Source organism: Natator depressus, chromosome 3 (assembly GCF_965152275.1).
Source record: "Natator depressus isolate rNatDep1 chromosome 3, rNatDep2.hap1, whole genome shotgun sequence".
NCBI classification, from domain to species: domain Eukaryota; kingdom Metazoa; phylum Chordata; order Testudines; family Cheloniidae; genus Natator; species Natator depressus.
The window spans coordinates 109,740,706-109,763,794 of record NC_134236.1 but is presented as its reverse complement, the minus strand read 5'-3'; the positions used below and the strand labels follow the sequence as shown (position 1 = coordinate 109,763,794).

At 43.3% G+C, this 23,089-nt stretch overlaps 1 protein-coding gene across 1 annotated transcript in view; it reads right to left on the bottom strand.

Annotated features, from left to right (window-relative positions):
* UTRN (utrophin) overlaps positions 1 to 19,434 on the bottom strand; it is a 594,030-nt gene extending 574,596 nt beyond the window's left edge. Inside the window, exons 1-2 of the mRNA XM_074948548.1 lie at positions 19,237 to 19,434; positions 17,529 to 17,695 (exon numbers count right to left, since the gene is read on the bottom strand). Of these exons, the coding sequence (XP_074804649.1) occupies positions 17,529 to 17,607 (79 nt within the window). The 5' untranslated portion in view covers positions 17,608 to 17,695; positions 19,237 to 19,434. The remainder of the gene's footprint in view (positions 1 to 17,528; positions 17,696 to 19,236) is intronic.
* Between the last annotated feature and the right edge of the window lie 3,655 nt (positions 19,435 to 23,089).

Genomic DNA, 23,089 nt, shown 5'->3' with positions numbered 1-23,089 from the left:
ATAGATGTTTCCTACGGCAACAGGAGGATTTTTCATTGCTGTAGTTAATCCCTCATCCCAAGTGGCAGTTGGTAGCTGCAGGCGTTAGGTCTGCATAACTTTGGTTCTCAGGGGCATCAATTTTTTACACTACTGAGCACCATAACTATGTTGATCTAACTTAAGAACGGTCATACCAGGTCAGACCAAAGGTCCATCTAGTCCTGTAACCGGTCTTCCAACAGTGGCCAATGCCAGGTGCCCCAGAGGGAATGAACAGAACAGGTAAGCATCAAGTGATGCTTGCCATTCCCTGTCACCCATTCCCAGCTTATGGCAAACAGAGGCTAGGGACACCATCCCTGCCCATCCTGGCTAATAGCTATTGATGGACCTATCCTCCATTAATTTAGCATCTAGTTCTTTTTTGAACCCTGTTATAGTCCTGGCCTTCACAACATCCTCTGGCAAGGAGTTCCACAGGTTGACTGTGTATTGTGTGCAAGAGAATCTTGCCACTTTTTAACTACCTGCCATTACATGATCTCAAATGAAAAACATTCCCCATTCAATTACTGTTTCTCATCGGATCCTACCTGTATTTTATCATCTTGCATCCTCTCCTCCTCATTAGGATATAGGGAATCTCCCTTTATAGATCCTCCCCTACGGGATGTCAACCACGTGTTCCTCCACACCTGTCAGCTTTCCCCCAGCCCTTAGTTTAAAAACTGCTCTAACTTTTAAGCGTAGACCAAGACAGAGTATATGTTCCATGATCCCAATTCTATTCAGCTTTCACAATTGTTAACAGCACAGCTCATCTTCATGGGAGGAAAGGGAACCTACTCCAGGCACCCCAAGCAGCAGAAGACAAGCCTAGCAGCTACAGTGGAAGTCAGAAACTCTGAAAAGGTAGGTGCAAGTGTAGCAAAGAAGGGCTGGAGGCACCCACAATGATCTACAGCAGCCACTGGTCACAATTTTCTTTAAAACTAAATTTCTTTTCCCATAGCCCAATCATTTGTACATAGCTAATTAGGAAACAACTTTGTTTTCTTGCTGAAAGTTAATGAAGCATTTGAACTTGTATAAGATGCACTGACTTCAAAGAAGAGCGGGGGTGGGGGGGGAAAATGAACTAGTGTGGCAGCAGCTACTAGTGAGAGTCAAAAATTGCCATTATGCACTCTTATTCCCCCTTCCCTCTGCTCAATTATGGAAGCCCTGGTTGTGATTCTATAATTAAGGTGGAGTTGACTTTTGCATTTCAAACAGGGATTCAACCACTGTTATTTTTCAGGATTACAGTGCATCCTCCCCAAAATTACAGTACTCTCTTTTTTAGGACAGAATGAATTTTCTGAGAATTTATAAGTGAATCCATTAATTAGTTTAGGAGTTAGAATGAATTAGAAATGGCGCCTCTAAGAAATCTATTACCTTGCATCAGGCCATTCTTTTGTCCAAAATGATCTTAATAAAATAATGCAAACTCTTCAAACTTGAGAAAAGGAAGGAGAAAAAAAAAACCACTTTGAAGCATTTACTGGAACACTAACCTCAAATGAGATACCCAACCACTCATCAGGAGGAAGAAATGTAAGCAGTCTTGGCATCCTGCTGGATTCCTCACTGCTCCTGGACACAAAAACAGTAGCAGAATGGAACATTTTCCTACTATCTTCATGAGCCCAGAGAGCACATCCCTTCTTCTCCAATGAGGTCCTTGGCACTGTGATAGTCTAGCCTCCATTACCGACCAGGCTAGACAGCTGCAATTCCTTCTATCCAGGACTGAAGACAGACTCTCACATCACTCAGTAGCTGATTTATTGAGCATCAAAGGCCAAAGAGAACACCATCACTCCTGTGCTCTGTGACTCCTGATTCATTCACCGATTAAATTTAAAGTTTTACTACTAATCTACAATGCTTTGAATGGGCTACAACCAGGCTATATGAGGACTTGTCTACATGAGTATTTAGTTCCTGGAAAGTTGGGGTGAAAATTTACCCCACACTAGCTTGCTGGGGACCGACCGTCCAAGTTGACCCTGCTAACGTGCATTAACAGTTTGTTAATGTGCTTTGATCTAGTCCTCCTTGAAATAAAAACTAGAGCAAAGCACATTAACAAACTGTTAATGTGCATTAGCAGGGTTCACACAGACAGTCCTCAGCAGACACATCGCAGTTTGCCATGGATTAAAGGCATGGCTAAACTAGAGTGTTTATTTAACTATTCCCCCAACATAAATGCCAGTGTGGACAGTGCTATGTGAGTATAACTTATGCCAGGGAGGGGGAGGGGGTGATTTATTCACACCCCTGAGCAACACAAATTATGCCAATATAAGATGTAGTGTACCCTAAATGTTCACGTATACAAGTCTGAAGAGACCACTTATCAATCCCCAATCAAACAAGTTGGGGACACTCTAAAAGAACACTATAGCTAAGCCCCATATAAAAATTCCTGAGCACAGGTGCAACAGTCAAAGCAGAGAAATCTGAACATGTAATACCGTCCCAGAAGCCACCAGACAAACCCAGACAGTTTTCAGAGTTAACTGCAAGTTCCATCTCTTCAGGACAGCCTTTTCCCAGCAAAGGGCCTTCCCCCACTACTGAAATCTGTTCCCATGGAGTCCTGAGAGGAAAAGAGCAGCAGCACATATTTCTGAAAAGTCAAGACAGAGAGTTGGGGCTCCCTTTGCGAGTGATTTATGCTAACCCTAGTTGTTGCTCAATGCCAGGTTATATCAGATAGATGTCTCAGAAGAAATTAAGAAAAAGGGTGGACCTGTTGTGGCATTTAAATACCATTTCACCCAGACTCATTTTACATTAAACTAAAACATAGCTATGTAAAAGCTGTCAGAGACCAGAGATGTGCATGCTACTCCCAATATGCACTTCTCTAACTGCTCAAATAAATTCATCTAAGCAGTACTTTCCTTTGTGCTTCCAAAATTGTTCTCTTTTCATTTTCTTCCTATTAAATACCATCCAAAATATTTAGTATTTTATCCGGGACACCACTTTTTCCTTCTCAGTAATTTGTGACATAATATTTGAGGGGCATATTCCTTCTAATTCCCTCCCTTGACACTTCAAATGGGGTGGAGGAGGGAACCACACATACATTTGATTTAAAACAAAACAAGCCAGTACAGAGAAATTAACAAAACCTATTTGTTAAACGGATTGTGAAAATTTTTCAAAGTATTTTGTTCCAAGACTCAAAACCTCACATTTCTCCCAAGCTAACTGCATAAGCCAGCATCTGCCCTTAACTGTATGTATGCCTGTCCAATTCCACATCCTTCTTAACTGAATTACTTTGTTCCACCTCCACCAGGTTTTGTATCACTAGCAAATTTTTAAGGCCAGAAGGAACCACTTGGACTACCTTCTCTAACTTCCTGCACAACACAGGCCATAACTTCTGAGTGATTAGACCAAATTGTCACATGTTCCTTCTCAATAGCCCATGGAAAAAGTATTTTCTTCAACTATATACATCCTAAATACCAATCCACATGTATTACTCAGTCACAATTTCTTTCACCTCACAAGTACCCAAAAAATTTTAAATATACAAGGCACTACTTTGTCCGCATAAATATGCCACATTCTATCAGCACAATATGCATGCCAATCAGCAGTTTTCCCACAGCTCTTCCTCAGGTAACAAGACAAATTTCAACCCTCTCAAACGTGAAAGAAAAACCTAAAGCACAATAGGTATATTGCTTAATTTTCAGAGGTGCTCAGCACCTGCTCCAATCTATGAAGTCATAGATACAGGAGTCGGCAGAACCTCTGAAATCAGGCAAATGTGCTAAATGGGATGAAGGTGTTAGTTAGCAAGAATATTACTGTAGTGGTTCGGAGCCAGAGTCATGAACCAGGACCTCATTGTACCAAGCACTGAACAACACAGAACAAAAAAGATAGACTATATGGTTTTGGGAGCAGAGATTGAGCATAAGACAAGAGATGGACAAACAGATAAGGGGAGTACAAGGAAACAATGAGACAATACTGGTCAGCATAACAAACAGTGATCTCAGCACATCAGCAGCCTTGCCGTTATCAAGTTTTTTTGTACGCATAACTGAAAGGGAGTTTTAAGGAAGGATTTATATTTTAAAATCCTAATAAATAATAATTAATAATAAGGGGGTAGAGGTGTAAAGCTTTTTCTAGACTGTACAGTGAATACTTTTTAATGCTATCACTACTCTAGTCCATGTGATGCCCTTTTACTTAACAGCCCCTCTTATGCTACTGAGGCCCACATTCAAAATTGTTCAGCCAAATCAGAAACGAGGAGTATATTGTGCAGGAGTACTCTGAACCTCACACTAATAGGATTTCTGGACACTAGAGGAAACTGCAGCTACAGTACACTTTCTGTAGATAGTCTTCTGTCATGATTTCCAGTTTTGGAATATCCTTTTCTAGGTACAGTGAGTTAGATTCTCAAACCTTCTCTGTTCCCTTTGTATTGCACAGGCAAGGAAAAGGGAGCAGAAATTGCCCGTAGTCAGCTGAGGATATCCACACCTCTTCTCCAGCATGTGAGAGGCCCCACAAGCACAGAACTGGCTCTGACACCTTCTACTTTGCAGCCTCTATCTCAGGAGTGGGGAGAGATGTGCTGCAGGAGGGACCAGAGTTCAACTGGAGCCCTTTAGCTTCTCTAACCTGGGAGGGGAGGGGGCACCCCTGGGGACAGTAATCAGCTCCCCAGCAGCCCCCTCATTCTGCCAAGCCCAGCAGATGCACAAGGTAACTGACCCTCTCCTCTGCCCATACTTTATTGCTTTGCGTAATCTGTTTGGCATTTCCTCATTTTGGCTTGGTTTGTTTCCTCCCCCACCCCCCAAACATTAGCTAAGCTTCTGTATAAGCCTTCCTCAAGTCCAAGTCAGTTATGCATGACTTCCTCAGGTCAATTTTCTCATTACTTTATCCAATCACTGTATCAGATTTCTTGACCGTCCCTTAAAAATAACTCAGACATGTCCTAAACAAATCGCAGTTTTCACATTCACAGATTCCAAGGCCAGAAAGGACCATCATGATCTAGTCTTCCCCAAAATAATTCCTAGAGCAGATCTTTTCAAAAAACTGCCTCTCTATTTAAAAATTGTAAGTAATGAAGAATCCGCCATGACCCTTCATAAATTGTTCCAATGGTTCATTATTCACACTGTCAAAAATTGACCTCTTATTTTGAGTCTGAATGTGTCTAGGTGCAACTTTCAGCCATCAGATCGTGTTATACCTTCCCCTGCAAAGTGTCTTCTAAGTGTTCCTTTATTCTGTCTCCATTCAGAGTTTCCACTGCCTCTACAGCTGTTCCGCCTTGTATTGAGCTGTGACAGTACGTTTTCCAGGCCTAAGAAGAGCTCTGTGTAAGTCTGAAAGCTTGTCTCTCTCTCCCCAACAGAAGTTAGTCCAATAAAAGATATTACCTCACCCACCCGTCTCTTTAATATCCTGGGACCAACACAACTACAACTACACTGCATTTGGTAGCTGCTGGCATTTATAAATCTGCAGTTTCTTGAATAATCCCATGGTCTTGGCTAATGGAAATGATTCCACACAATTTTCTCTCTAGTCCCCACAGAGGTTTATTTATTTATCTGCCCAGTAACTTTTGCAGTTACTTTTAAAATTCCCTCCCTTCACTTTGAATAAAATAATCACTTTCTGAAATTCTAGTTCATTGTGTGTCCATTCTTAATTCCAGAAATTTAATAGAGAAAACCAGACTCCTGATATGCGCTGACCATTAAGTTATCCTTTCATCAACATAAGTCCACCAATGGAAACCACAGCCCCAGGCTGCCAAAAAAAAAAAAAAAAAAAAAAACACACCTTAGTCATAGTTTAGATTGTTGTTTTATGCCAGCTGCAGTAAGTGCAACTCTCCCCTACACCAAGCTAGGAGCATTTCAGTATGCAGGAGGAGGAACAGCTGCTCTCTTCGGACTTTTGAATTTCCATCAAGGGAGGGTTACTCTCCATCACAATGAAGGCAGAATAACGTATTCAGAACATGCATAATATATACATCTACAGATATTTCACAGCAGAGCATCTGTATCAGCTGGAGGATAGAAAGATGGTCACAGTCAATTTGTTCTCCCTCTGTTCCCCACCCCCCAAACACACTGAATTATAATTTTCCCAGACTCTTTGCCAGTCCTCCAAAACCAGAAGTGTTAGTTAAAACATTGCCTTGCTCTTCCCTTTTCATAGACGTGCGACACATTGTGCCTGGTATAATCAAGAGTGTTTGCTCTACTAGGAGGAGTTTTCAGTGAGAGGAAAGGTAAGTAATTTTATGAAAGATGCCAGTAGTGACATAGCTAAGCCTTGCTAAATGGCTTTAGTATATACTAAGTACAGTACCACAATCTTTAAGAACATTATATATAGGATAGAGAGAATTAATATGTTTCCACATTTGATTAGACTCATCCCCACCCCGCTCTCAAACTTGTGAATGCTAAAATCTTCCCCAAAAGAAAGAGAGTGTGTTAGTTAGGGGGGTAGGGTTGACAAAGAATGTCAGTGGTCTGTCCAGGCATGTTACCTATACTTGTTGTGTTTTCACTTTCCTTTGAATCGGTCTGTCATAAATACGGGAAATATGTTTGCTTAAAATCTATTACTTATACGATTGCAGGAAATAAAGACGCTAGATATGAAGATTCACGGCTCGCAAAAACAGTGGTAAAGACACTGCAGCCATTAAAAGCAGAAGGAGATGTGAAAATACATGAGACCTGCAATCATATTGATGGGAACCAAAAATAGGTTAAGAATTTGAGGAAGAGGGACCCTCCCTGTCCCCACCTCAAAACTTCTCAGTGGTTGCAATTCTAGTGCAATATACAGTGAGGCTTGTTTGGTTTTTGTCTCTCCATCAAAGCACTCCTGCATGGGAGTGCAATTTGTTAATGCACTGACCGCTATTTATTTGTATTACCATAATGCCAGTCATAGACCACAACTCCTCAGAGCCCAGGATATCCAGTACCCACGACCCTTCCACTCATTTCAGCCAGGCAATCAGGTCAGGTTTGGAAGTAGGAAATTCTGCTCAGAGAGGTGAAATCAAACCAGATTTCTGTACAACACACAGAACAAAAAGATTGTAAGCTCCTTGGGGAAGGGACAATCTAAATATAAGGCAAATCACAACAGACTGATACAGGGGAGTAACAAAACTATGAGATATTAGTGACAGGTCATGATAGCTACCAAAACAGGTTGTTCCATACAACAAAGGCTAAATGCAATATTTTGCCATTTATATAGTATCTTTCAACCTGAAAGATTCATATACATATACGAAACAACTGAAATACACCCCCTCTACAGTAGAGGGTGGAAATCATCTTCTGCATAAGGACAAGGGGTAAGGAGATTTTGGCCAAAAACACACTGGTAGAACCCAATCCTATAACAAGACTCAAATGTCTATTTTTAAAAATGAGGAACGACAGTAAAAATTCTGTTGTGCAACAATCGGATATTGTACTGAAAGGGAAGAAATAGCCTTGCAGAGTCCTTGGGGGGTAGAGATAAGGTAACAGCAGCATTTAAGGGACATTGATCAACCCTAATGGACCAATTTTTAAAAAGTTCCAGGTTTCTGATCAAGCACCATTTGAAAATTCCTTTAAAATAACAAAAGTATTGCTGCTTCCCTGTTTATGTTTATAAGGTCTGTTTCAGTTAGCCATTTTCTCCCTAGCTAAATAACTATACACAAAGTGAATACGTACACAAAAAAAGAGAAACATCTGCTAACTTTTAAGTTTTAGCAATCTCAGGGGTTACTGAAATAGTAATGCCTGCAAAATTTTCTGATGCGATTTTCAAATTCACAAGGCCCCATTAATTTGCTATAGACCCACAGTTTGAATTTAAACCACCAAAAAAATTTAAGCAATCAGAAGCCCCAGTGAGAAAAGGCCTCATCCAAAGCCCATTTGAAATCAATGGGAGTCTGTTGACTTCAGTCACCTTCGGATTCAGGCCAATCCCTTCTAGTTCAAATTCTTTTATTAATGTTTAACAAGTTTCTGATTGCTACAGTGGCACATATGTGCAAATGCTCAAAGTGATACCATAACCAGCTGGTTTCCTCTACATCACCAGTCAGTCAATAGCTGCTTCACCTGGCAATTTTTGCACTTTAAAAAAAAAAAAAGACAGATATCTAGATATAGAATTAGGACATGCGTTGCACACAATATATTCAACAGTCACTGTTTTATGGGCCAACATCCAAGAACTATGGAATGAACATGTCTCCTTCTCAAAGCATGTCCCAGGGCAGGGAGATCTCTTAGCAAAACAGCTGTTGACCATCTAAATATCCTCACGAAGCAGTCATACTTCTCTTCAAACAACAGCGTCAACTCCCAAAAGTGATCCTCACCAAAGAGCTCTCAAAATAAAAGTACAATTTTTAGATCAGTTCTTCCAAGACCCTATCAACCACAATTAAAAATGAAAGCTAGATCAGGAGAATTAAGCTCCTACCAATCTACTCTTGTACCTTAAAATGCACCTGAGGCACTCATTAATATTCCAGAAATGTTTTGCCTGTCTGTCTTACTGTTTAATTATATACACATTACTGTTCAAACTATCATGACAGATTTCAGGTGCGGGTTTTTCCTCAGTGTTTCATAATTAATCACAGAAAAAATCTGTTCTTTAAAAAAAAAAAAAAACTCACCGATTACAGCACTGTTCCCGCCCCACACACACACACACACAATAAAGCAAGCATCCCCTGCATTCCTTCTTGAAAGCTTCTGTTTGAAAACCAAACACAAAAGCACCGATTTCTCCAAAAGGATCTTCTTTAAATAAAAAAAAAAAAAAAAAAAAAAAACCATGCTACATTCTAGATTACATATAAAAATTGTTTATGTTATGGAAAACATATCCATTAAAATGATTTTTGTTTTAAGGAATAATACAGACATACGTAAAGTTTGAGCTATGCCCATTTAATGTCTCCAGATGCCTGGGATACCCTACATAAGATGGTAAATATTTTACTTAAAAACACAATATAACCATTCAATTGACAGATATGCTATCATTTTTCAAGGAAAAAAAAAAAACACACACACACACACACACACACACAACTAATATTTGCACACTAAGGACTGGTCTACAGTACGCAGTTATTTCTGAATTAGCCAAGTTAATTCGATATAAAACTGATTCCGTCCACACAACCAAACAGTTTTTCGATTTAAAGGGCTCTTTAATCCATTTTCTGTACTCCACCTCAGCAAGTGGAGTAGTGGTAAAAATCAAGATCGCAGTTCCGGATTACAGGTACTGTGGATGCAATTTGACGTTATTGGCCTCCGGGAGCTATCCCAGAATGCTCATTTGTGACTGCTCTGGACAACACTGTCAACTCCAATGCACTAGCCAGGTAGGCAGTAAAAGCCCCGGTAACTTTTGAATTTCATTTCCTGTTTGGTCACGTGGCGAGCTCATCAGCACAGGCGACCATACAGAGTCCACCATCACAAGAGACCACACAGTCCCGGATTCGCAGACGAGCGCCAGCATGGTCCAAACAGGAGGTACTGGATCTCATTGCGTGTTGGGGAGACGAATCGGTTATAGCAGAACTACATTCCAAAAAACCACCCACACACGCAAATACGTACACTAAAGTCTTCAGGGCCATGATGGAAAGAGGCTACTCCAGGGGCACAGAGCAGTGTCGTACAAAAGTCAAGGAGCTCAGGCAAGTGTACCAAAAAGCCAGGGAGGCGAACAGGCGCTCTGGGTCACAGCCCCATACGTACAGCTTCTACCGTGAGCTGCATGCAATAATAGTGGGTTACGACACCACTACCCCACCACTGTCTGTGGACACCTGCAACGGGGGAGTTGCACGGAGCGAGGAGGATGAGTTATTGGAGGACGAAGAGGACGACAGTGCACAGGTGGCAAGTGGGGAATGCGTTTTCCCCCCTAACCAGGAACTATTCTTAACACTGGAGCCAATAGCCTCCCCCCACTCCCAAGGCAGGCTCCCGGACCATGACCCTGGAGAAGGCACTTCTGGTGAGAGAGAGCCTGGTCGGAGCCATGCAGTGTGGGTGTGGGGAAACCCAGCTGTGCTGCGCTGTTCACGTTTAGTTTAAAGGGCTCATCCCTGCTCAGAGCCTCATCAGAGCCACACGGTGGGTGCAGGGGTTGTGTGAAGCAATCATCCCAGAGAGCCTGCAGGCCCTCTTTTTATATGGCAAGCCCACCAGGCATTGCTTGCTATAGGAAAGGGGGTGCAGCCGTTTGAAAGCATTGAAATGAATGCGGAAGCAGCAAAACCCCGCATGCCCCTAGGGCTTACCATGGTTGCTTGCAAGCTGAATTCTGTTGCCCAGCCGCGCGTGATGGCTTACTCACACCAAAGGGGCAGGCACTTCAGTATAAGAGGCAAAATGGGACCTTGTACAGAAAGTACCCAGCACACGTTCTATGAATTGCCTGTTTCACTGAGAAAGTGTCCTCTTTGTTCTCCAAAATGTATCTTTTAAAATACTACCCTCCCTTTTCCTCCTCCCACAGGTGCAAATGTTTCAACGCCCCTATCTACTCCGTCCCAGAGGCTGGTCCAGATTAGAAGGCGGAAAAAACGAACTCGGGACGACATGTTTGCTGAGCTCATGCAGTCCTCCAGCAATGATAGGGTCCAGCTGAATGTGTGGAGGCAAACAACTGCGGAGTCCCGTAAAGCGTTCAATGAACACGAAGAGAGGAGGGACGCGCACGATGAGAGCAGGCAAGATGCTATGCTCAAGCTCATGGGGGAGCAAACTGACATGCTCTGCTGTATGGTGGATCCAATGAAGGAAAGGCAGCAAGACCACGGACTGCCGCTGCAACCCCTGTATAACTGCCCTCCCTCCTCCCCAACTTCCACAGCGTCCTCACCCAGACGTTCAAGAACACGGGGGTGGGAAAGAAGGCTATGGGGACCCACACACTTAATCCCAGAGGATTGCACAAGCACCAGAAGGCTGACATATCCTACATTTTGATTTGGTTTCCGGACTTGTCCTTCCCTCCCCCTCAACCCCCCTAACCGAATCTCCCCCCGCTTCCCCGGTCTACCTTCTCATTTCTCTCAATGTGTTGTACAACAAATAATAAAGTGTTTACACTTTAAATAATAAAGTGTTAACAAGTAATAAAGTGTGTACAATGTGTTGTACAACAAATAATAAAGAACTGTTTTTAAACCATTGTGACATTATATATTTTACACACACACACACACACAGCGGATAATTTCAAGAGAAACAAACAACTGTCACACCATACCCTGGCCAGTCATGAAACTGGCTTTCAAAGCTTCTCTGATGCACAGTGCACCCTGCTGCGCTCTTCTAATGGCTCTGTTGTCTGGCTGTGCGAAATTGGCTGCCAGTCGAGTTGCCTCAACCTCCCATCCCACCATAAACGTCTCCCCTTTACTCTCACAGATATTGTGGAGCATACAACAAGCAGCAATTACAACTGGAATATTGGTTGTACTGAGATCTAACCGAGTCAGTAAACTGCGTCAGCGCGCTTTCAAATGTCCAAACACACATTCTACTACCATTCTGCACTTGCTCAGCCTGTAGTTCCTCCTTACTACTGTCCACAGTGCCTGTGTACAGCTTCATGAGCCATGGTATTAAGGGGTAGGCTGGGTCCCCGAGGATTACTATAGGCATTTCAACATCCCCAACAGTAATTTTATGGTCTGGGAAATAAGTCCCTTCCTGCAGCTGTTCAAACAGACCAGAGTTCCTGACGATGCGAGTGTCATGCACCTTTCCCGGCCATCCCACGTTGATGTCGGTGAAAGGTCCCTTGTGATCCACCAGTGCTTGCAGCATCATGGAAGAGTACCCATTGCAGTTTATGTTATGCTCAGCACCCCCACTATACAAATGGCACCGGTGTGCCAGGGCCAAGATAGACAGAACGCATATCCCTATAGCCCCACCACAGTTAGGGAACCCCAGCGCATTAAAGCCATCCACAGTGGTCTGCACATTTCCCATAGTCACTACCCTTTATAGCAGCTGGTCATTGATTGCATGGGCTACTTGCAGCACAGCAGCCCCCACAGTAGATTTGCCTACTCCAAACTGATTCGCGACTGACTGGTAGCTGTTGGGCGTTGCAAGCTTCCACAGGGCTATGGCCACTCGCTTCTCAACTGTGAGGGCTGCTCTCATTTTGGTGTCTTTGTGCTTCAGGGAAGGTGACAGCAAGTCACAAAGTTCCATGAAAGTTTCGCAGCCACTGGGAATCATCCCATATCTGCAACACTATGTGGTCCCACCAGTCTGTGCTGGTTTCCCGGGCCCAGAATCAGCATTCCACAGCATGAACCTGGCTCAACGCCACCATGATCTCTCAATCACCACATGCCGTGCTTCTAGGAACGTCTGTGTCCTTGTCCTCATCAGTATCGGAATCGCGCTGTCATCGCTTCCTCACCTGGTTTTGCAGGTACTGCTGGTTAACGCGCGAGGTATTTACAATGGTGAAAACTGCAGCCGAGACCTGAGCGGGCTCCATGCTTGCCGCGCTATGGTGCCTGCAAGGTAATCCTAGAAAAAGGGCGCGAAACGTACAAGAGCAGAGTGGCAGCGGAAGAGGTGCTGTTCAGTTCACAATAGTCGAACAAAGGTGGGAAATGGTTGTCTTCTGTAGCTTTCAAGGAGGCAGGAGCCCAGGGCAGACAACATGGAGAGGCTCAGTAGCGCAGCAAGAGTGGGAGAGCAGAGCTGGCAGCAGAAACTGTGCTGCTTGGTTCACAATGGCCGAGCAGAGTTGGCAGCAGAAGCAGTTGACAAGGAAAAGAAAGTAGATATTATAGAGATTACATAGGAAGACAAGAGGAAATGCGAGGTGGATTCATAGTAGCAGGAGAGCAGCAGTGCACCGTACTGCAGCGTCTGCTGAAAGCAGTATGGCATCTGCATGCCAAAAAGGCGCGAAATGATGGTCTGCCATAGCTTTCACAGAGGGAGGAGCGACTGACACACACCCAGAAACACCCGCGAGACTGTTTTTGCCCCATCATGCACTGGGAGCTTATCCCAGAATTCCAATGGGTGGCAGGGACTGCAGATTAGCTACCCACAGTGCACCGCTCGAACATTCGATGCTAGCCTCAGTACTGTGGATGCACGCCGCCCAATTCATGCGCTTAGTGGGGACACACAAAGACCGAATGTATAAAAATCGCTTCCAAAAATTCCAATAGAATAATTTCATACTGTAGATGTACCCTAAGAAGAGAGGTTAACAGTAAATACAGTTCTTCTGCAAACCTTGGGTTGGCTTCCATGTAATTGCCAGGGTTAAAATAGTTATTACACAATATAGTTTTGGTCACAATCATATGTTATTCTAAACATACAATAGATTTAAAAAGATAAAATAAAATCCATTATGCAAAACAGCTATAATACACTACCTAATCAGAGTATGTGCCTATATTTGTCTAGTCTATGTAGAGTCTCTCCCAAAATTTGATTATAACTAATAAATCCTAATCAGACATACTTTAAAAAAAAAAAACACACCCTCACAAGACTCTTCTTTAGTACTACGCTTTACAAGAAAGGTTACTGAATGAAACCAAATGTGTTTATGATTAGTCAAACAAACTAGGGTATTCTCAAGCATTTATGACTTGCACTTCTGTGACCTTTGTATTACTGTCTTAGAATATGCTTTCTTACTGAACGCTGAACAAGACAGTATTGATAATGCATTCAGTAATGTGTTTAGAGCTATTTATGTACTGGGTAGGTCTTACTAATCCAAAAATATGATGTACCACCTTCACAATCTGACCGTACAAGAATTCCCATGCACAATGAATTTAATCTTTGAATGACAGAACTAGATCTTGAACTAAAAACTTTTCTATAAACATTAATATTTTTCCAAATATTCTTATGATACAGTTTCGCAGACACTAAGGTTTATTTTTAAAAGGTAGGCATATAAAAAGATCCATCCCCCTGCAAATTGGTTATGAAACTGTGTAACCCAGGATTCTTTTTCTTTGTGTAAATGATGTTTTTAAATTGTTCCAACTTATTTTTTTAGTACTTAGTTTTTTGTACTTTTATGGCAAATATATATCATATGCTATTTCTACAGATTATTCATTCTTCCCATCCTCCAACTGTATAGTGCACTTATTTTTCTAAGTTTTTCTTTAAAATTGAATATTTAAAGTAAGTTCTAGTTCATTTTTAGTTCCGTAATATTGAGAAATAACAGAAGACAAATGCACTGCTACACATGAGACATATCCTAGCAGATCTGTAAGGCCTGACATATTTTAATAAATTATCATGAGTAAACACCATTTTAGCTCAAATAGCTATTTCTATAATTTTCTATGCATTCATACTATCTGCTTTTGAATTTTCCAAAGCCAGCTAATTAAAGCAGCAAATCTTACAAAGATTAGTCATGTACTCGGTTTGATTGTTTTCTGAGGATTATATTATACACTCACAGGCAGTGAAAACTTTTTGTTGGTCTGCATTCTTTCCTTGCTGCCCCCTTTTTGAAATACTGGACATTACCACTGAACACAAGTTACTATTTCACTGCTAAATTTTGCTCCCTAAATTATTAAAATAATCCAGGCATCTTAAACATCTCGTCTGGCAGCTTTGTTTAGTTAGAAAAAAGAACAAAAACAATGAATGGGAGAAAAGTTGGAAAAAAGTTTAACTTTTTGAATCTCAGGGTCTATGGTCATTTATTATTGTCTGGCCCTTACCCATTGTGTGATTCCCCCAATGCTTTTCCACAACAGTGAAAATGTAAATTGATAAAAATGCTTTAAAGTACACACTGATATTTGTCAAAATTATAAAAAATAGAAAGATTGAATTCTGCCAATCCTACTTATAAGTGGCACTATATATTACCCTCCCACAGAGGACTCAAATTAGCTGCTTTTTTAAAATCCCTATTAAAAAAAAAAAATCTGCACTACAGTAATGAGACATTTTAAACAAATATTCTGAAATTTTAAATTGACTTAAAGAAAATTCTGACAAGCAGCTGTTTTCTTGCTTCCACTATTAATGAAAAGTTGTGCATGCATACTTACATCTCTAATCTCTATCTTGTCCCATCCCATATCCTCCCAAAAATATATTTGTGAAGTCAGCTGTTACAAATAATTAGGGAGCATTTTATGAGAAGTGCATTATTTTACAGTACTATTTTTGTTGGACTTTGACCATTTGTATCTCTATCATGAGCAGCAACCCAAACTGAAAATACAAATGATAAATGGAACACTGGGTTGTTTCCCATTAAAGTGCCAACATGAATATAGCTTTAATTTGGCATTTTTCTTTTTTCAGTGGGGTAAGAGGAGGGGAAAAGTATGCAAAATATATATTTTAAACCTGGCAATTAGTCTTTACTTTGTTGCTGTCTATACTTGGATAGATTATGTCCCTTTCATTAAAAAAAAAAAATCCCTCCTACAGGCTTAGTTAGAGGGGCTGGTTCAGATCTCAGCTATGTAGTGTAATAATTAACTTTAAAAATGTGTAGCGATGCATGCTGCATACCTGAGAGCCAAATTTAGTCCTTAGGGGTTCTGAAAACAGGATTTAAAAAAAAAAAAAAAATCCCATTTTCCGTTTAGGCTAAAGTTGAATTAAGTCATTTCTGATTTTAGTATAAACAGATCTTAAATATATAATTAATGTATGAGATGAGAGAAGTAAAAAGGACTACTGTAGATAGGTGTAGGTCCATATCAGAACGGAAATTACAGCACATTCTATTTATACAGAGGACTCATGAAATACAGCAATGATTCCGCAAAATGCCTGCGAAAATTACAATATTTGTTAAAAGAAAAGGAGGACTTGTGGCACCGTAGAGACTAACAAATTTATTTGAGCATAAGCTTTCGTGAGCTACACAAAACACACACAAAAAACCAGGTGCTCACCAACCCAGAGTCCTTGGCTTATAGTAGACATTTCCAACCAGGTCAAATATAGCGCAGAATTTAGAAAATATATGAATGAAACCACAAATATTGCTTCACAAACTGCACTTCCAGAAGTTAAGAAAAGTTTTCCACACTCTGAACTTGTGCACTACGAAGAAAAAAAAAGTGGAGATTCCTAAAACTAAGCTGTATTCACCAAAGGCCTGATGCAAAGACATCTGAAATCAATTGAAAGATTGCCATTGATTTCAATGGGCTTTGGATCTGGTCCCAAATTTATATCCTACTTAATTTGATAGATACATAAATAACCTGATTATACTAATTGCATATACATAATTTTGAGTCTGATCTATCTGCATTTGCACTAGGACACAAATATATTTTGTAATTACGAAGCCATTTTGTTACTATTCATAAATAACTGGAAAAGTTCCAGTTTGTTACATTGTGGATATCAAATAGTCTGCCTTTAGGAGAGAACAGATAGTCTTTAGGATAAAACACTGAATTAGGGATCGGAGCGTGTTCAGTTTTTGTTTCTGCAAAAAGATTTCCTGGGTGCCCTTAAGCAAGTCATTTCACCTTTCTGTGCCACCAAACTGTAGAACAGGGTAATAATAGTTCCCTACTTCATAAACATATTTTAAGAATAACTTCATTAATGTCTGTGAAGCACTCACATACAAAAGTGATAGGAACTACAAAAGGACCCACAAGCAGAACATTTAAAAATAGTTCTGAAAAGAACATTAGCCAGAAACTGTTCCTTTGACACAAATGGTTTTGGTGCAAGACACACCTGTGGTGCTAAAGTGAGACAACAGCAGCAGATCAAAAAAGTAGATTAATTTTTACAGCATACTATTAAACATGTAAAGCACCTTACAGTGTTGCAACCCTGCAATAGCCATTCTCCCCAGCTTGAAATAAACACAGAAGCAGCCGCCAAAACTTGGTTGCATAAGCACACTTATTTACAAAACCTGAGGTAATTATAATGCAGGAGGTGGAGTTTAAATAAAAAGATTTGGTTACCGATGTAGAGATATCCAATTATTTTTATACATACACACACATACGCACATTTCAGTTGTATCAATAAACCCCAGTTAGAATCAGGGCCTCCGTGTGCTAGACGCTACACAAACATACAGAAAGACAAAAAAAGTCGCAGGAACTTAAGAACATAAGAACAGGCCTTACTGGGTCAGACCAAAGCTCCATCTAGCCCAGTATCCTGTCTTCCGACAGTGGCTAATGCCTGGTGCCCCACAGGGAATGAACAGAACAGGTAATCACCAAGTGATCCATCCCCAGTGGCCAGTTCCCAGCTTCTGGCAAACAGAGACTAGGAACTTGTCAATTAAACACAGTTTGTCTCACATTATGTGATGCATTTTCATAATCAATGATCTATAAAGAAAGAGATATACAATTTTGTTTTTCTGCAACCTACCAGATCTGGACTTAATAATATCACTGAATTCATTGTGTCCTCCACCAGGTCCTTCCTCTTGATCCGAAACCTTGGCCATCCTTGTACAGCCTTGAAATTCTTCGCTGGTATAATCTAAACCCTTCCAAAAACAGTTTCTATGTACAGGACTGGTTTACCATCAATACCTAAAATATAGAAGGAAAAAAGTAGTTAAAAATTGATCATTCCATATATTAAAACAGAAATTATTATTAAAGTCTATACATGTGAACAATGGTATATGCTTGACATTCATACATGTTTTCAGTGTATATCAAATGTTATAAATATCACTGTCATTAAAAAGTTCTGTTCCTCTTCCAATTAAAGAGCATTTTAACATAAAGATTCAAATTTGTTTTCTACTCCGAGTACAAATCGGAAAGAAAAAACACAGCAAGGAAACTGCTTAATGTTAGTCTACTGGGAAGTGCAAAACATACAAGTGAAAGGAAAGTGAAGTCATCACACTTTAAATTTACTTGGGACATCAGACAGACAGACTTTGGGGCAAAGATCAAGAATTATGAAGCTTGTCACAATTGGACTATCAACATTGTATACCTAACTTTTAAAATCTTAGGTATTTGGAAATCAGTTCCACATTTCTTCCAATGCAACACTAATCAAACCACTATTAAGAACATTACCCTCACCACTTGCTAGTCACGCTCCACAGAACAGAAACAAACTCAGACGGGCTGGATTAACCCTTACGGGTGCGCAAATTATAAAGGAAGCAGTTTGCCCTCTACCCCAGAGCCTGGATAGGTTCCCAAACTTTATATAAATATTCCTCACCAAGTTATATAGGGGGGTCAGTTACTTGTCTCCTACGGAGCTTAGCCACATAACATGAAAGAAGAGCGTGATTTTTTCTTCTTAAGTCACATCTCTTTCCCCACCCCCGACACACACACACACAAACCTGTTTTCATCTAAATGACACCTGCAGAAAGGGAGAGCGGGGGGAGAAGAGAGAAAGAAGTAGCCTCAAGATGCTATGTGCTGAGAAACAATTGTAACACATCGGGCGGGAGGAGAGGAAAGTGACCAACCAAGAGGTCAGATCACTGGAGCAACAACAATGCGGGCTGCAAGTGGGATTCGGCTGGCACACGACCACCTGCCCCCTCCCCGCCCCCGAGTGACCCGGAGCAACCTTTACACCTACGGTCCCAATCTGTATCTTCCCCCACGGGCGGCGCTAGGGCGGCCACAGCCCGCAAGGCCCCTGAGCCGCGAGGGGCCAAACCCCCTTGGGTCCAGGCGTCGCCCTGGCCCTCCCTCGGGACCTGCTGCCAACCCCACAGGCCGTTACCAGCAGCGGGCACCATGTTACGGGCATTGCTCTTCCCACGCGCGCCCCAGCCCCGCTGCGAGGGGTGGGAAAGGCACCTGCAGCTCCGAGCGAGCCACCCGCGGCCCCACACGCAGGGTCTGAGCCCTGGCTCCCTTCGGAAGGGTCTGGCCGTCGTTACCCCCCCCCCCCATTCGTGCCGGGGGCTCTCTCCACCCGCGCACCCGGGGCTGGGCGGCTGTCGGCTCCCCACGCCGGGAGAGAGGAATCAAGTCCCGCAGGGGGAGTGCTCGGCCAGGACCCCTCCGGAGCTGGGCACAACACCCCCATCCCCTTCCTCGCCGAGGCGCCGGCGTCCCGCCCCCGGGCTAGCGCTTACTCACTCACCTCCGGCACGCCGCGCCCAGCCCCCGCTGCACCCCACGCCCGGGGCCAGAGAGCTCGGGCTCGGCGTGAAGCGCCCCGGGCTGCAGCTCCTCTCCCCTTCGCCCAGCCGGGCTTCCCACCGCCGGGGCCGGGACAAGCGGCAGCGGGTGCAAAACAAAACAACCAAAAAATAAAAAAAGCTGTTCCAGCTGAAGAATTCCTGCTTAACCTTCCCACCCCCGAACCCCCTCCTCCGCCCTCTCGCCGCGTCCCTCGGCAGTAGGCAGCGGCTCCAGCTGCCCCCTTTGCAGACGGGCTCTCAGCAACTTTTTGTACAAGCTGCTCCTCCTGCTTTGGCCCCCAGGATTTCCCCTTTGTTTGTAGGTGAGACAGGACGGGGCTGAGGCTCCGGCCAGGGCTGGCGCTAACCGCGCGCGCCTGCTTCCCTCCGACCAAGCGAGCAAGAGCTGGCGGGACAGGCAGCGCCCGGGCTGTGAGTGCTCCCAGCTGCTGCTGCGCCTGGAACTTTGTTTGTTCCCAGCTCCCCTCTCCCCGCCCTCCGGCTAGAGCAGTGGCGGCGGCTGCCGCACGCTGGCGATGGGAAAGTGGCGTGGCAGCGTCATGTGACCGCCTGCCCTGTCAATCAGCCCTCGGAGATCCTCGGCATGGGACTCCAGACCCAGCTCCCCAGCCCAGCCTCTGGTTGCCCTTCTTTTTGGGGCGGTCGCTCTCCCCCTGCAGAGTGGGTGAAGGTGAGAGGCCGTGTTTGCTAGCAGGGAAGGCTGTGCTCTGTGGGTGGTTCAGGGAGACCTTTCCAACCTCCACATTGTCCCAGCCCAGCTCCAAGTTGTTCCCTAGCAGGCTGGGACTGAGTTACTTGAAGGAAGAGGAAGGCAGGGAAAGGACCCTGCACTCAAGGAATGAGCTCGAGCAACTGCATCCAATGAAGTGAGCTGTAGCTCTCGAAAGCTTATGCTCAAATAAATTGGTTAGTCTCTAAGGTGACACAAGTCCTCCTTTTCTTTTTGCGGATACAGACTAACACGGCTGCTACTCTGAAACCTGCATATTCAGAGACACCCATCCAAACCACACATTTGCATGTACAAATGAGATAATGACAGGTTTCAGAGTAACAGCCCTGTTAGTCTGTATTCGCAAAAAGAAAAGGAGTACTTGTGGCACCTTAGAGACTAACCAATTTATTTGAGCATAAGCTTTCGTGAGCTACAGCTCACTTCCCATCGGATGCATACTGTGGAAAGTGTAGAAGATCTTTTTATACACACAAAGCATGAAAAAATACCTCCTCCCACCCCACTCTCCTGCTGGTAATAGCTTATCTAAAGTGATCACTCTCCTTACAATGTGTATGATAATCAAGTTGGGCCATTTCCAGCACAAATCCAGGTTCCCCCCCCCCCACACACACACACACACACACACACACAAACCCACTCTCCTGTTGGTAATAGCTTATCTAAAGTGATCACTCTCCTTACAATGTGTATGATAATGAAGGTGGGCCATTTCCAGCACAAATCCAGGGTTTAACAAGAACGTCTGGGGGGGGCGGGGGTAGGAAAAAACAATGGGAAATAGGCTTGAATAGAGACTGGGAGTGGCTAAATCATTATGCAAGGTAACCTAAGTTAATTGTATCCAATTTGCAAATGAATTCCAATTCAGCAGTCTCTCGCTGGAGTCTGGATTTGAAGTTTTTTTGTTGTAATATCGCAATTTTCATGTCTGTAATCGCATGACCAGAGAGATTGAAGTGTTCTCCGACTGGTTTATGAATGTTATAATTCTTGACATCTGATTTGTGTCCATTTATTCTTTTACGTAGAGACTGTCCAGTTTGACCAATGTACGTGGCAGAGGAGCATTGCTGGCACATGATGGCATATATCACATTGGTGGATGTGCAGGTGAACGAGCCTCTGATAGTGTGGCTGATGTGATTAGGCCCTATGATGGTGTCCCCTGAATAGATATGTGGGCACAGTTGGCAACGGGCTTTGTTGCAAGGATAGGTTCCTGGGTTAGTGGTTCTGTTGTGTGGTATGTGGTTGCTGGTGAGTATTTGCTTCAGGTTGGGGGGCTGTCTGTAGGCAAGGACTGGCCTGTCTCCCAAGATTTGTGAGAGTGTTAGGTCATCCTTCAGGATAGGTCCTTAGGATAGATCCTTAATAATGCGTTGGAGGGGTTTTAGTTGGGGGCTGAAGGTGACGGCTAGTGGCGTTCTGTTATTTTCTTTGTTGGGCCTGGCCTGTAGTAGGTGACTTCTGGGAACTCTTCTGGCTCTATCAATCTGTTTCTTCACTTCCGCAGGTGGGTATTGTAGTTGTAAGAATGCTTGATAGAGATCTTGAAGGTGTTTGTCTCTGTCTGAGGGGTTGGAGCAAATGCGGTTGTATCGCAAAGCTTGGCTGTAGACGATGGATCGTGTGGTGTGGTCAGGGTGAAAGCTGGAGGCATGTAGGTAGGAATAGCGGTCAGTAGGTTTCCAGTATAGGGTGGTGTTTATGTGACCATCGTTTATTAGCACTGTAGTGTCCAGGAAGTGGATCTCTTGTGTGGACTGGACCAGGCTGAGGTTGATGGTGGGATGGAAATTGTTGAAATCATGGTGGAATTCCTCAAGGGCTTCTTTTCCATGGGTCCAGATGATGAAGATGTCATCAATATAGCGCAAGTAGAGTAGGGGCGTTAGGGGACGAAAGCTGAGGAAGAGTTGTTTTAAGTCAGCCATAAAAATGTTGCGGGTACCCATAGCAGTGCCGCTGATTTGAAGGTATACATTGTCCCCAAATGTAAAATAGTTATGGGTAAGGACAAAGTCACAAAGTTCAGCCACCAGGTTAGCCGTGACATTATCGGGGATAGTGTTCTTGACGGCTTGTAGTCCATCTTTGTGTGGAATGTTGGTGTAGAGGGCTTCTACATCCATAGTGGCCAGGATGGTGTTATCAGGAAGATCACCGATGGACTGTAGTTTCCTCAGGAAGTCAGTGGTGTCTCAAAGGTAGCTGGGAGTGCTGGTAGCGTAGGGCCTGAGGAGGGAGTCTACATAGCCAGACAATCCTGCTGTCAGGGTGCCAATGCCTGAGATGATGGGGCGCCCAGGATTTCCAGGTTTATGGATCTTGGGTAGTAGATAGAATATCCCAGGTGGGGGTTCCAGGGGTGTGTCTGTGCGGATTTCATCTTGTGCTTTTTCAGGGAGTTTCTTGAGCAAATTCTGTAGTTTCTTTTGGTAACTCTCAGTGGGATCAGAGGGTAATGGCTTGTAGAAAGTGGTGTTGGAGAGCTGCCGAGCAGCCTCTTGTTCATATTCCGACCTATTCATGATGACAACAGCACCTCCTTTGTCAGCCTTTTTGATTATGATGTCAGAGTTGTTTCTGAGGCTGTGGATGGCATTGTGTTCCGCACGGCTGAGGTTATGGGGCAAGTGATGCTGCTTTTCCACAATTTCAGCCCGTGCACGTCGGCGGAAGCACTCTATGTAGAAGTCCAGTCTGCTGTCTCGACCTTCAGGAGGAGTCCACCTAGAATCCTTCTTTTTGTAATGTTGGTCGGGAGGCCTCTGTGGGTTAGTATGCAGTTCAGAGGTATGTTGGAAATATTCCTTGAGTCGGAGATGTCGAAAATAGGATTCTAGGTCACCACAGAACTGTATCATGTTCGTGGGGGTGGAGGGGCAGAAGGAGAGGCCCCGAGATAGGACAGCTGCTTCTGCTGGGCTAAGAGTATAGTTGGATAGGTTAACAATATTGCTGGGTGGGTTGAGGGAACCATTGCTGTGGCCCCTTGTGGCATGTAGTAGTTTAGAAAGTTTAGTGTCCTTTTTCTTTTGTAGAGAAGCAAA